Source organism: Artemia franciscana, chromosome 10, assembly GCF_032884065.1.
Source record: "Artemia franciscana chromosome 10, ASM3288406v1, whole genome shotgun sequence".
NCBI lineage: Eukaryota > Metazoa > Arthropoda > Branchiopoda > Anostraca > Artemiidae > Artemia > Artemia franciscana.
This window is the reverse complement of record NC_088872.1, coordinates 21,896,055-21,910,155: the sequence shown is the minus strand read 5'-3', so window position 1 is coordinate 21,910,155 and position 14,101 is coordinate 21,896,055. Positions and strand designations below refer to the sequence as shown.

The 14,101-nt window shown below is 30.0% G+C and overlaps 1 protein-coding gene across 1 annotated transcript in view; it reads left to right on the top strand.

Moving 5' to 3' along the window:
- The window catches only part of LOC136031913 (zygote arrest protein 2.L-like), a 69,453-nt gene that overhangs the window by 15,828 nt on the left and 39,524 nt on the right, over positions 1-14,101 (top strand). The window contains exon 2 of the mRNA XM_065711906.1: positions 11,309-11,455. Coding sequence (XP_065567978.1) covers positions 11,330-11,455 — 126 coding nt within the window. The 5' untranslated portion in view covers positions 11,309-11,329. The remainder of the gene's footprint in view (positions 1-11,308; positions 11,456-14,101) is intronic.

Here is a 14,101-nt window from a genome sequence, read left to right as displayed (position 1 = left end):
AAAGAACTAAAAAAGAAAAAAATAAATGACGACACTCAAAGAGAAAGCGACCAGGACAAAAGGAATGTTCGATTAGCAATCAACAAAGCACCGGGACACAGGGAGTATAAATGACGACCAGGACATAAGTAAAAAAAAAAACTAACAAAACTAAAAAAAAGGCAAAAACTACAAAAAAAACTAAAAACTAATAAAAAAGCTAAAAAACTAAAAAAACTAAAAAAAGGCAAAAACTACAAAAAAAAACTAAAAACTAATAAAAAAAATAAAAAAGCTAAAAAACTAAAAAAACTGAAAAAACTAAAAAAAGGTAAAAAACTAAAAAAACTAAAAACTAAAAAAAAAACTAAAAAAAGGAAAAAACTGAAAAATAAGCTAAAATAAAGGTAAAAACCAATAAAAAACTAAAAAAAAAACTGAAAAAACTAAGAAAAAGGCAAAAACTACAAAAAAACTAAAAACTAATAAAAAAAAGTAAAAAAGCTAAAAAACTAAAAAACTAAAAAAACTAAAAAAAGGTAAAAAACTAAAAAAAATAAAAAATAAAAAAAACTAAAAAAAAGGAAAAAACTGAAAAATAAGCTAAAATAAAGGTAAAAACCAATAAAAAACTAAAAAGAAAAAAGGAAAAAACTAAAAAAAAATTTCATCTAAAAAACTAAAAAAAAACTAAAAAAGGTAAAAACTAAAAGAACTAAAAAAGAAAAAAATAAATGACGACACTCAAAGAGAAAGCGACCAGGACAAAAGGAATGTTCGATTAGCAATCAACAAAGCAACGGGACACAGGGAGTATAAATGACGACCAGGACAAAAGTAAAAAAAAACTAACAAAACTAAAAAGAAGGTAAAAACTACAAAAAAAAACTAAAAAGAAAAAAAAACTAAAAACTAATAAAAAAACTAAAAAATCTAAAAATCTAAATAAACTAAAAAAGAAAAAAAAAGGAAAAAAATTAAGGAGAAAAACAAAACTAAAAAACGAATGTATATACAGACCGGGACACCGGGATACAAATGACGACCGGGACACAGGGAATATAAATGACGACCGGGACACAGGGACACAACTACAACGGGGACACCGGGGGAAACAGGGGGATATAAATGACGACCGGGACACCGGGACAGGGAATGGTCGATTAGCAATCACCATCAACAAAGCTCAAGGGCAATCATTAGAATCATGAGGTATAGATCTGAATACAGATTGTTTTCCCATGGACCATTATATGTTGCATGTTCAAGAGTCGGTAAACCTGACAATCTATTTGGATCAGGTGACGTCACCTGAAAAAACTGGATTAGGTGATGTCAAAACTGAAAAAACTAAAATAAGGCAAAAACTACAAAAAAACTAAAAATTAATAAAAAAGATAAAAAAGCTAAAAAACTAAAAAAACTAAAAAAAGGCAAAAACTACAAAGAAAACTAAAAACTAATAAAAAAGCTAAAAAACTAAAAAAAACTAGAAAAAGGCAAAAACTACAAAAAAAACTAAAAACTAATAAAAAAAAATAAAAAAGCTAAAAAACTAAAAAAACTAAAAAAACTAAAAAAAGGTAAAAAACTAAAAAAACTAACCACAAAAAAAACTAAAAACTAATAAAAAAAAATAAAAAAGCTAAAAAACTAAAAAAACTAAAAAAAGGCAAAAACTACAAAAAAAACTAAAAACTAATAAAAAAGCTAAAAAACTAAAAAAACTAAAAAAAGGCAAAAACTACAAAAAAAACTAAAAACTAATAAAAAAAATAAAAAAGCTAAAAAACTAAAAAAACTAAAAAAACTAAAAAAAGGTAAAAAACTAAAAAAACAAAAAACTAAAAAAAAACTAAAAAAATAGGAAAAAACTGAAAAATAAGCTAAAATAAAGGTAAAAACCGATAAAAAACTAAAAAAAAACTGCAAAAACTAAAAAAAGGCAAAAACTACAAAAAAACTAAAAACTAATAAAAAAAAGTAAAAAAGCTAAAAAACTAAAAAAACTAAAAAAACTAAAAAAGGTAAAAAACTAAAAAAAAATAAAAAATAAAAAAAAAACTAAAAAAAAGGAAAAAACTGAAAAATAAGCTAAAATAAAGGTAAAAACCAATAAAAAACTAAAACGAAAAAAGGAAAAAACTAAAAAAAAATTCATCTAAAAAACTAAAAAAAACTAAAAAAGGTAAAAACTAAAAGAACTAAAAAAGAAAAAAATAAATGACGACACTCAAAGAGAAAGCGACCAGGACAAAAGGAATGTTCGATTAGCAATCAACAAAGCACCGGGACACAGGGAGTATAAATGACGACCAGGACATAAGTAAAAAAAAACTAACAAAACTAAAAAGAAGGTAAAAACTACAAAAAAACTAAAAAGAAAAAAAAACTAAAAACTAATAAAAAAACTAAAAAATCTAAAAATCTAAATAAACTAAAAAAGAAAAAAAAGGAAAAAAAATAAAGGAGAAAAACAAAACTAAAAAACGAATGTATATACAGACCGGGACACCGGGATACAAATGACGACCGGGACACAGGGAATATAAATGACGACCGGGACACAGGGACACAACTACAACGGGGACACCGGGGGAAACAGGGGGATATACATGACGACCGGGACACCGGGGCAGGGAATGGTCGATTAGCAATCACCATCAACAAAGCTCAAGGGCAATCATTAGAATCATGAGGTATAGATCTGAATACAGATTGTTTTCCCATGGACCATTATATGTTGCATGTTCAAGACTCGGTAAACCTGACAATCTATTTATATGCAAAGACAATGGGACAGCAAAGAATGTTATATATTCGCAAGTTTTACGTAGTTAAAACCATATATATACTTAAATATATGGGGAAAAACACTTTAATTCATTTTATCATATACCAATTCAAAAACGAATGTATATACAGACCGGGACACCGGGACATAAATGACGACAAGGACACAAGGAATATAAATGACGACCGGGACACAGGGACACAACTACAACAGGGACGGCTGGGGCACAGGGGGTTATATAAATGACGACGGCGACACAGGGAATGTTCGATTAGCAATCATCATCAACAAAGCTCAAGGGCAATCATTAGAATCATGAGGTATAGATCTGAATACTAATTGCTTTTCCCATGGACAGTCAGTTATATGATGCATATTCAACAGTCGGTAAGCCTGACAATCTATTTATATGCACAGACGATGGGACATCGAAGAATGTTGTATATTCGCAAGTTTTACGTAGTTAAAAACATATATATATATATATATATATATATATATATATATATATATATATATATATATATATATATATATATAAAAATAAGTTGTCTGTCTGTGGATGGATCAGGTGACGTCACCTGAAAAAACTGGATCAGGTGACGTCAATACTGAAAAAACTAAAAAAAGGCAAAAACTACAAAAAAAAACTAAAAACTAATAAAAAAAAATAAAAAAGCTAAAAAACTAAAAAAACTAAAAAAAGGCAAAAACTACAAAAAAACTAAAAACTAATAAAAAAGCTAAAAAACTAAAAAAACTAAAAAAAGGCAAAAACTACAAAAAAACTAAAAACTAATAAAAAAAATAAAAAAGCTAAAAAACTAAAAAAACTAAAAAAAACTAAAAAAAAAGGAAAAAACTGAAAAATAAGCTAAAATAAAGGTAAATACCAATAAAAAACTAAAAAAAAAAAACTGAAAAAACTAAAAAAAGGCAAAAACTACAAAAAAAAACTAAAAACTAATAAAAAAAGTAAAAAAGCTAAAAAACTGAAAAAACTAAAAAAACTAAAAAAAGGTAAAAAACTAAAAAAAAATAAAAAATAAAAAAAAACTAAAAAAAGGAAAAAACGGAAAAATAAGCTATAATAAAGGTAAAAACCAATAAAAAACTAAAAAAAATAAGTAAAAAAAAACTAACAAAACTAAAAAGAAGGTAAAAACTACAAAAAAACTAAAAGAAAAAAACTAAAAAAAGGCAAAAACTACAAAAAAAACTAAAAACTAATAAAAAAGCTAAAAAACTAAAAAAACTAAAAAAAGGCAATAACTACAAAAAAAACTAAAAACTAATAAAAAAAATAAAAAAGCTAAAAAACTAAAAAAAACTAAAAAAACTAAAAAAAAGGTAAAAAACTAAAAAAAACTAAAAACTAAAAAAAAAACTAAAAAAAAGGAAAAAACTGAAAAATAAGCTAAAATAAAGGTAAAAACCAATAAAAAACTAAAAAAAAAACTGAAAAAACTAAAAAAAGGCAAAAACTACAAAAAAACTAAAAACTAATAAAAAAAAGTAAAAAAGCTAAAAAACTAAAAAAACTAAAAAACTAAAAAAAGGTAAAAAACTAAAAAAAATAAAAAATAAAAAAAAAACTAAAAAAAGGAAAAAACTGAAAAATAAGCTAAAATAAAGGTAAAAACCAATAAAAAACTAAAAAGAAAAAAAGGAAAAAACTAAAAAAATTTTCATCTAAAAAACTAAAAAAAACTAAAAAAGGTAAAAACTAAAAGAACTAAAAAAGAAAAAAATAAATGACGACACTCAAAGAGAAAGCGACCAGGACAAAAGGAATGTTCGATTAGCAATCAACAAAGCACCGGGACACAGGGAGTATAAATGACGACCAGGACAAAAGTAAAAAAAAAACTAACAAAACTAAAAAGAAGGTAAAAACTACAAAAAAAAACTAAAAAGAAAAAAAAACTAAAAACTAATAAAAAAACTAAAAAATCTAAGAATCTAAATAAACTAAAAAAGAAAAAAAAAGGAAAAAAATAAAGGAGAAAAACAAAACTAAAAAACGAATGTATATACAGACCGGGACACCGGGATACAAATGACGACCGGTGCACAGGGAATATAAATGACGACCGGGACACAGGGACACAACTACAACGGGGACACCGGGGGAAACAGGGGGATATAAATGACGACCGGGACACCGGGACAGGGAATGGTCGATTAGCAATCACCATCAACAAAGCTCAAGGGCAATCATTAGAATCATGAGGTATAGATCTGAATACAGATTGTTTTCCCATGGACCATTATATGTTGCATGTTCAAGAGTCGGTAAACCTGACAATCTATTTGGATCAGGTGACGTCACCTGAAAAAACTGGATCAGGTGATGAAAACTAAATAAAAAACAATAAAAAACTAAAACGAAAAAAGGAAAAAACTAAAAATAAATTTCATCTAAAAAACTAAAAAAAAACTAAAAAAGGTAAAAACTAAAAGAACTAAAAAAGAAAAAAATAAATGACGACACTCAAAGAGAAAGCGACCAGGACAAAAGGAATGTTCGATTAGCAATCAACAAAGCACCGGGACACAGGGAGTATAAATGACGACCAGGACATAAGTAAAAAAAAAAACTAACAAAACTAAAAAGAAGGTAAAAACTACAAAAAAAACTAAAAAGAAAAAAAAACTAAAAACTAATAAAAAAACTAAAAAATCTTAAAATCTAAATAAACTAAAAAAGAAAAAAAAGGAAAAAAAATAAAGGAGAAAAACAAAACTAAAAAACGAATGTATATACAGACCGGGACACCGGGATACAAATGACGACCGGGACACAGGGAAGATAAATGACGACCGGGACACAGGGACACAACTACAACGGGGACACCGGGGGAAATAGGGGGATATAACTGACGACCGGGACACCGGGACAGGGAATGGTCGATTAGCAATCACCATCAACAAAGCTCAAGGGCAATCATTAGAATCATGAGGTATAGATCTGAATACAGATTGTTTTCCAATGGACCATTATATGTTGCATGTTCAAGAGTCGGTAAACCTGACAATCTATTTGGATCAGGTGACGTCACCTGAAAAAACTGGATCAGGTGACGTCAAAACTGAAAAAACTAAAATAAGGCAAAAACTACAAAAAAAAACTAAAAACTAATAAAAAAATAAAAAAGCTAAAAAACTAAAAAATCTAAAAAAAGGCAAAAACTACAAAAAAAAACTAAAAACTAATAAAAAAGCTAAAAAACTAAAAAAACTATAAAAAAGGCAAAAACTACAAAAAAAACTAAAAACTAATAAAAAAAATAAAAAAGCTAAAAAACTGAAAAAACTAAAAAAACTAAAAAAAGGTAAAAAACTAAAAAACTAAAAACTAAAAAAACTAAAAAAAGGAAAAAACTGAAAAATAAGCTAAAATAAAGGTAAAAACCAATAAAAAACTAAAAAAAAAACTGAAAAAACTAAAAAAAGGCAAAAACTGCAAAAAAACTAAAAACTAATAAAAAAAGTAAAAAAGCTAAAAAAACTAAAAAAATGTAAAAAACTAAAAAAATAAAAAATAAAAAAAAAACTAAAAAAAAAGGAAAAAACTGAAAAATAAGCTAACATAAAGGTAAAAACCAATAAAAAACTAAAAAGAAAAAAAGGAAAAAACTAAAAAAAAATTTCATCTAGAAAACTAAAAAAAACTAAAAAAGGTAAAAACTAAAAGAACTAAAAAAGAAAAAAATAAATGACGACACTCAAAGAGAAAGCGACCAGGACAAAAGGAATGTTCGATTAGCAATCAACAAAGCACCGGGACACAGGGAGTATAAATGACGACCAGGACATAAGTAAAAAAAAAAATTAACAAAACTAAAAAGAAGGTAAAAACTACAAAAAAACTAAAAAGAAAAAAAAACTAAAAACTAATAAAAAAACTAAAAAATCTAAAAATCTAAATAAACTAAAAAAGAAAAAAAAAGGAAAAAAATAAAGGAGAAAAACAAAACTAAAAAACGAATGTATATACAGACTGGTACACCGGGATACAAATGACGACCTGGACACAGGGAATATAAATGACGACCGGGACACAGGGACACAACTACAACGGGGACACCGGGGGAAACAGGGGGATATATATGACGACCGGGACAAAAAAACTAAAAAGAAAAAAAAATAAAAACTAATAAAAAAACTAAAAAATCTAAAAATCTAAATAAGCTAAAAAAGAAAAAAAAAGGAAAAAAATAAAGGAGAAAAACAAAACTAAAAAACGAATGTATATACAGACCGGGACACCGGGATACAAATGACGACCGGGACACAGGGAATAAAAATGACGACCGGGACACAGGGACACAAATACAACGGGGAAACCGGGGGAAACAGGGGGATGTAAATGACGACCGGGACACCGGGACAGGGAATGGTCGATTAGCAATCACCATCAACAAAGCTCAAGGGCAATCATTAGAATCATGAGGTATAGATCTGAATACAGATTGTTTTCCCATGGACCATTATATGTTGCATGTTCAAGAGTCGCTAAACCTGACAATCTTGTGAATCCTGAAAAGTAAAAAAAAAACTAACAAAACTAAAAAGAAGGTAAAAACTACAAAAAAAACTAAAAAGAAAAAAAACTAAAAACTAATAAAAAAACTAAAAAATCTAAAAATCTAAATAAACTAAAAAAGAAAAAAAAAGGAAAAAAATAAAGGAGAAAAACAAAACTAAAAAACAAATGTATATACAGACCGGGACACCGGGATACAAATGACGACCGGGACACAGGGAATATAAATGACGACCGGGACACAGGGACACAACTACAACGGGGACACCGGGGGAAACAGGGGGATATAAATGACGACCGGGACACCGGGACAGGGAATGGTCGATTAGCAATCACCATCAACAAAGCTCAAGGGCAATCATTAGAATCATGAGGTATAGATCTGAATACAGATTGTTTTCCCATGGACCATTATATGTTGCATGTTCAAGAGTCGGTAAACCTGACAATCTATTTATATGCAAAGACAATGGGACAGCAAAGAATGTTGTATATTCGCAAGTTTTACGTAGTTAAAATCATATATATATATATATATATATATATATATATATATATATATATATATATATATATATATATATATATAAATATATATATCTATCTATATATATAAAAATAAGTTGTCTGTCTGTGGATGGATGGATGGATGTGTCAGGTGACGTCACCTGAAAAAACTGGATTAGGTGACGTCAAAACTGAAAAAACTAAAAAAAGGCAAAAACTACAAAAAAAACTAAAAACTAATAAAAAAAATAAAAAAGCTAAAAAACTAAAAAAACTATAAAGGTAAAAACCAATAAAAAACTAAAAAAAAACTGAAAAAACTAAAAAAAGGCAAAAACTACAAAAAAAAACTAAAAACTAATAAAAAAAAGTAAAAAAGCTAAAAAACTTAAAAAACTAAAAAAACTAAAAAAAGGTAAAAAACTAAAAAAAATAAAAAATAAAAAAAAACTAAAAAAAGGAAAAAACTGAAAAATAAGCTAAAATAAAGGTAAAAACCAATAAAAAACTAAAAAAAAAAGGAAAAAACTAATAAATGACGACACTCAAAGAGAAAGCGACCAGGACAAAAGGAATGTTAAAAAAGCTAAAAAACTAAAAAAACTAAAAAAAGGTAAAAAACTAAAAAAACTAAAAACTAAAAAAAAACTAAAAAAGGTAAAAACTAAAAGAACTAAAAAAGAAAAAAATAAATGACGACACTCAAAGAGAAAGCGACCAGGACAAAAGGAATGTTCGATTAGCAATCAACAAAGCACCGGGACACAGGGAGTATAAATGACGACCAGGACACAAGTAAAAAAAAAAATTAACAAAACTAAAAAGAAGGTAAAAACTACAAAAAAACTAAAAAGAAAAAAAAACTAAAAACTAATAAAAAAAACTAAAAAATCTAAAAATCTAAATAAACTAAAAAAGAAAAAAAAGGAAAAAAATAAAGGAGAAAAACAAAACTAAAAAACGAATGTATATACAGACCGGGACACCGGGATACAAATGATGACCGGGACCCGGGACACAGGGAATATAAATGACGACCGGGACACAGGGACACAACTACAACGGGGACACCGGGGGAAACAGGGGGATAACCTGACAATCTATTTATATGCAAAGACAATGGGACAGCAAAGAATGTTGTATATTCGCAAGTTTTACGTAGTTAAAACCATATATATATATATATATCTATATTCACAGGTGGGACATAGGGACACAACTACAATGGCGCGTAACTATTATGGCGCGTAACGACTTACGCGCGCGGGGGGGCTTGGGGGGGGGCGCGAAGCGCCCCCACCAACTAGGTGTTGGGATGGCGCGAAGCGCCACCCCAACAGCTAGTATAATATATATATAAATATATATATATATATATATATATATATATATATATATATATATATATATATATATATATATATATATATATATATATATATATATATATATATATATATATATATATATATATATATATGTATATATATATATATATATATATATATATATATATATATATATATATATATATATATATATATATACATATATATATATATATATATATATATATATATATATATATATATATATATATATATATATATATATATATATATATATATATATATATATATATATATATTCACAGGTGGGACACAGGGACAAAACTACAATGGCGCGTAACTAATATGGCACGTAACGACTTACGCGCGCGGGAGTGCTTGGGGAAGTGCGAAGCGCCCCCACCATCTAGGTGGGGACCCCAACATTTAGTATATATATATAAGTTGTCTGTGTGTGTGTCGAGTGACGCTATGTTTGTGTGTCGACTGACGTCATATTTGTTGACAGACGTCATTATAAGAATTGAGATGTATGCGTCATGAAGTTGTTGGTCGACTGACGTTATGTTTGTCAACTAATAGAATTACATACCGGGACACCGGGACACAAATGACGACCAGGACACGGGGAATATAAATGACGGCCGGGAACCTCAAAGAGAAATTACAGACTGGGACACCCGGACACAAATCACGACCAGGACAAAAGGAATACAAATGACGACCGGGACACAGGGACACAACCACAACTGGGACGCCGGGGGCACAGGTAAAAAAAGGTAAAGGATACGGCATTAGACTTTACAGTCCGTACCGGCGGTGCTGATCTCCGTTTCTTGGCCCTTCAGCCAGGAAGTGCAATGGGGGGCTGGGGGCCAGCCATCCTGTGCTTTCGCTCACCCTTCCTGTTTACCTTCCCCAGATTTCTCCATGTACCCATTTAGAGCTGGGTCGACTCTGGCTAAGCTTACAGAGTCACGTCACTGACCCCCGTCCCAAACTGAAGAATTGGGTACACTGGGATTCGAACCCGTGTCCTCTCAGACAAGGGATCCTGAATCCAGCGCACCAACCCACTCGCCCACAGGGGGAATATATAAATGACGACTGGAACACAGGGATTGTTCGAATAGAAAATACAGACCTGGACCCCGGGACAAAGTTTATGAAGAACCGTGCTAACTTGTGGCTGAAAATTTAGATCACTTTTAGCCGACCAAATATGAATAAATATGGGCCGACCCCTTATTTATTCGTGATGTGCATTAAACATGTGTTGACTAATATTGAATCCACTTGTTTTCTAGGATACACTAATATCTTCTATGTTGGTTACGCAGACGATATATTGTTGATTAGAAGAACGAGGTCTTGTCGGGTCCGCTCTGTTGATCTTGTATTTCGTTTTTTCTTAATATTGAATTAGCCATGAATATTGATAAATGTTAGTTCCCAGCATTTAATGTGAAATCACCGTCTACAGTTTTTGTACTGCCATGTGGATTATCTGAAATACGGTGTGTTGATGTTATTAAGTGGCTTGGAATCCATATTTGCAGTACGCTGTCTAAATCCGTTCAAAAGCTCTTGTCGACATTAAACAAAAGTTTAAAATAAGCCACAAGAAATTTGTCACTATTTTTGGTCGTTACTCACTTTGAAAGCTCACCCGTCTTTATAGTATCTTCTGTGATCACTCTAATTTATTTAGATCTGTTGAGTATCCTCTGCTCTAGAAGAAGCAGATAAAATCAATTCAAGTGATGTTCTTTCGGTACCTGAAACACCTAATTTATTGGGCTTGAGCTTAGTTCAATCATGCCATTGTTATTAAATACTATACTACTAAAACTTCTGAGCCATTCGAAAGATTAAATACTGTTTCAATTCATAAAACTGTGTTGGTTGTCTCCATACGCTAAACCGATTGTTTTGCTGTTAATGATTGTGTATTATATTTGTGTGCATTGAAGTTCCTTTTTTGTTTCCTTTTACTAGTGATCTGCTCGTGTTTTGCTGTTTTGCAGCGGGTTAAAAATCAAACATCATTATTATTTTTCCACGATTTTACATTGTAATCCACGAGTAATCAAAATTTAGTTTCCTCTATTTAAACATTTTTAATTCCAGATTATACAGGAATAGCATGATATGGGCAATGAAACTAGCAATAACAGGTATGCAACAAATGATGGTCATAATCCAAACAGCAACAGAAGAAACACAAGAAATGCTAACACGTCTAATACCCCAGGAGCAAGTGACTGGGATCTTGGGGTTAGTTCCTATCAACTATTATAGTCTTTGCTCAGGATAATCAGTTTTTAAGGGTTTTTTTTCTCCCTAATTTCTCTTACATACCCCACAATTCAGTGATCCCAATCATTCAGGTATGTCTCAATACTCTGTTAAAATCCTTCATATATCTTGAAAAACCATAAACCTAAGTAAAAACATCATATACCTTTAGATTTTGAGGGGCACCTGGACTATTTATGCTTCTTCCGTCACTTCAAAAAAGCAAAAAGAGTACAAAATAATACTTAAAACCCCGATCAGGGACATAAGTACAGACCACCAGACTCAATACAAATCCCAATACCTTCCTATCATTGAAAGCCTAACGCTCGTCTTAGGCCTTATATTTTTTTTAGAGTTTCAGTTACTATTGGTCCATGCTGCTCCTTACTTTCGGTTCGTTACTACTTACTTACACGATTCTTCTATAGATATATCACACACTTAAAAAAGCCTTTGGGTTTTTCTTGGGAACAACCTAGTATAGACTGACCCATGATGTCAATAATGTCTGCTCTATTAACAAAATTCACTTTTTGCCAGAACAGTATCTTATTTTTGGGATATGGGTTTTAATCAAGCCGCTGTTTAAAGTAACCAAAGTCTAGAGTGCCATTTATTCCTTTTTGACAATTATATGTTAGTTTAGTTTTTATTCATTTGATTTCTCCTTTTTTAGGTGTCATCTAAATAATCATAATAATTTCTGCTCGTTATAGGTTTGACAAATTAAATGGCTTTTATTTGTTTTGTTTTTAACCTCTTGATTCTAAGTCACACATAACTTTTCTTTGAAAAAGTTTCTTTTTGGGACTTTTTTTGAACTAGAATGTAGCCCGCTTAAGATTAACTAGGATGAAATGGATCTAGAGATTTGGAGAAGCCACTTAAGAGCCGAAGCATTTACCAAGTGAAGCCGCAGGTTTTTCTTCAAAAAATGTATCTGATTTTAGTGCTATTACCCAAACTGCTTTTAAAATTGATGACGCAAGAACAGCTTTTTTAAGCTTAAAGTAATCAGCTACCACTTGCAGCTTAATAGCAAATACTTAAAACTGCTCACACTCAATTTGACAATGTCCATCTTTTAGTCATAATGCTTTTTTCACAGCTATTTCTATAGCTTGACCCTTCATATCTGTCTTTCTCTTTAAGTTTCTTCCTTTAATCTTGTGATACATTTTCATTTACTGTCTACTTTTCCATTAATCCACAGACAACTTCTTCTTTTTCATGATTTTTGAATATTTCTGGTTATCAAGCATAGTGCGAAACCAAGAAACCTAGTTTATGCATAAAGGATATGTTAATACAAAATTCTGCCAATGTTATTTCGAATTCCGATATTGTTAAATCGAAGGGCTATCTTCGAATTTTTGGTCGATAAGAGCTTGGTCCTCTTTGTAGAAGAATCATAGTTTGGTGCCACACGCCTGATTTTCAGGCTTGATAAAGTGATATACACAAGTGCCAATTTTGATAAGAATTCTTTTTTTGCCTCAATTTTGGAAAAAAAAAAATCATGTCAGCAGTGTCATATTTATATAAATTTGATACATTATATAAATTTCAAGAGGAAAATTTGAATCGTTTTTTCCAACCGGAGTGGTCGTATTGTTTTTAGTGTCTATGACGCATGCAAAATTACTTAAGGTTATAAATGACTTTATACAGCTAAAGAAAAAGATTGGGAAAAAAATAATTCGTAATATCAGATTGAATTGCATATTAAAATGTCGCACAACCAAATCTACTGTTAGATGACAAAGCAAAATTACAACAAAATATAGAAACGTACTAGTTTAGCTTGCATGAGGATGTGGAGGATAAGCAGAGAAGAAAAAATTGCATTCATGCCAACATTGCTTAATTTAATTGAAAATAAAGATTTTTTACCTTAGAATGAAGACACTTGCTATATTAGAGTCTGAAAAGATACAGAGAAAAAGAGAAATAACCGGTCATATTTATTACTTAGCCACCTTGGAGTAGAATGAAGTTATTTTTATGTCTCTAAAATATAGGAAAGTTGAATTAAATTCATGCCAGAAAAAATTACGTCAGTTACGTTTCATTAATAAAAATTAAACCATTTATCCCCATGGGTCGTCTAATCGTTTTTAGCATCTATAGCTCAAGCAAAATTACAAAAGATGAGGAATCACTCCGAACAGCTAAATAAAAAGGAATGGAACAAGAGAAAGTGAAAATCATATTGAATTGTAAACGACAATATTGTACAACAAGATCTGTAGTTGGATGACATTGTACACTTTCAATGGAATTACGGAGCATGTTAGTTTAGCGTGAGTGATTCTGTGAAGGATAAACAGGAAGGAAAAGTTGTCTTATATATATGACACGTACAAAATTACATAAGATTACAAATGACTCTGAAATTGGTTGTTACTGAATTGTGTCACAACATAATCAAAGCAAAAATGTAGCAATTAGGAAAAAGGCGATAATTTTTTTTTATCCATAACGCTATGCAAGATTGCACATACATGTAAAAGAATTTGAACAGCTAAAGCATAAGGTATGCAGAAATGTCGTAGGTGATGAAGCACGAAAATGAAGCGTAATGAGATTTGCGATAAGAACACATGCGACAACAAGCACCAC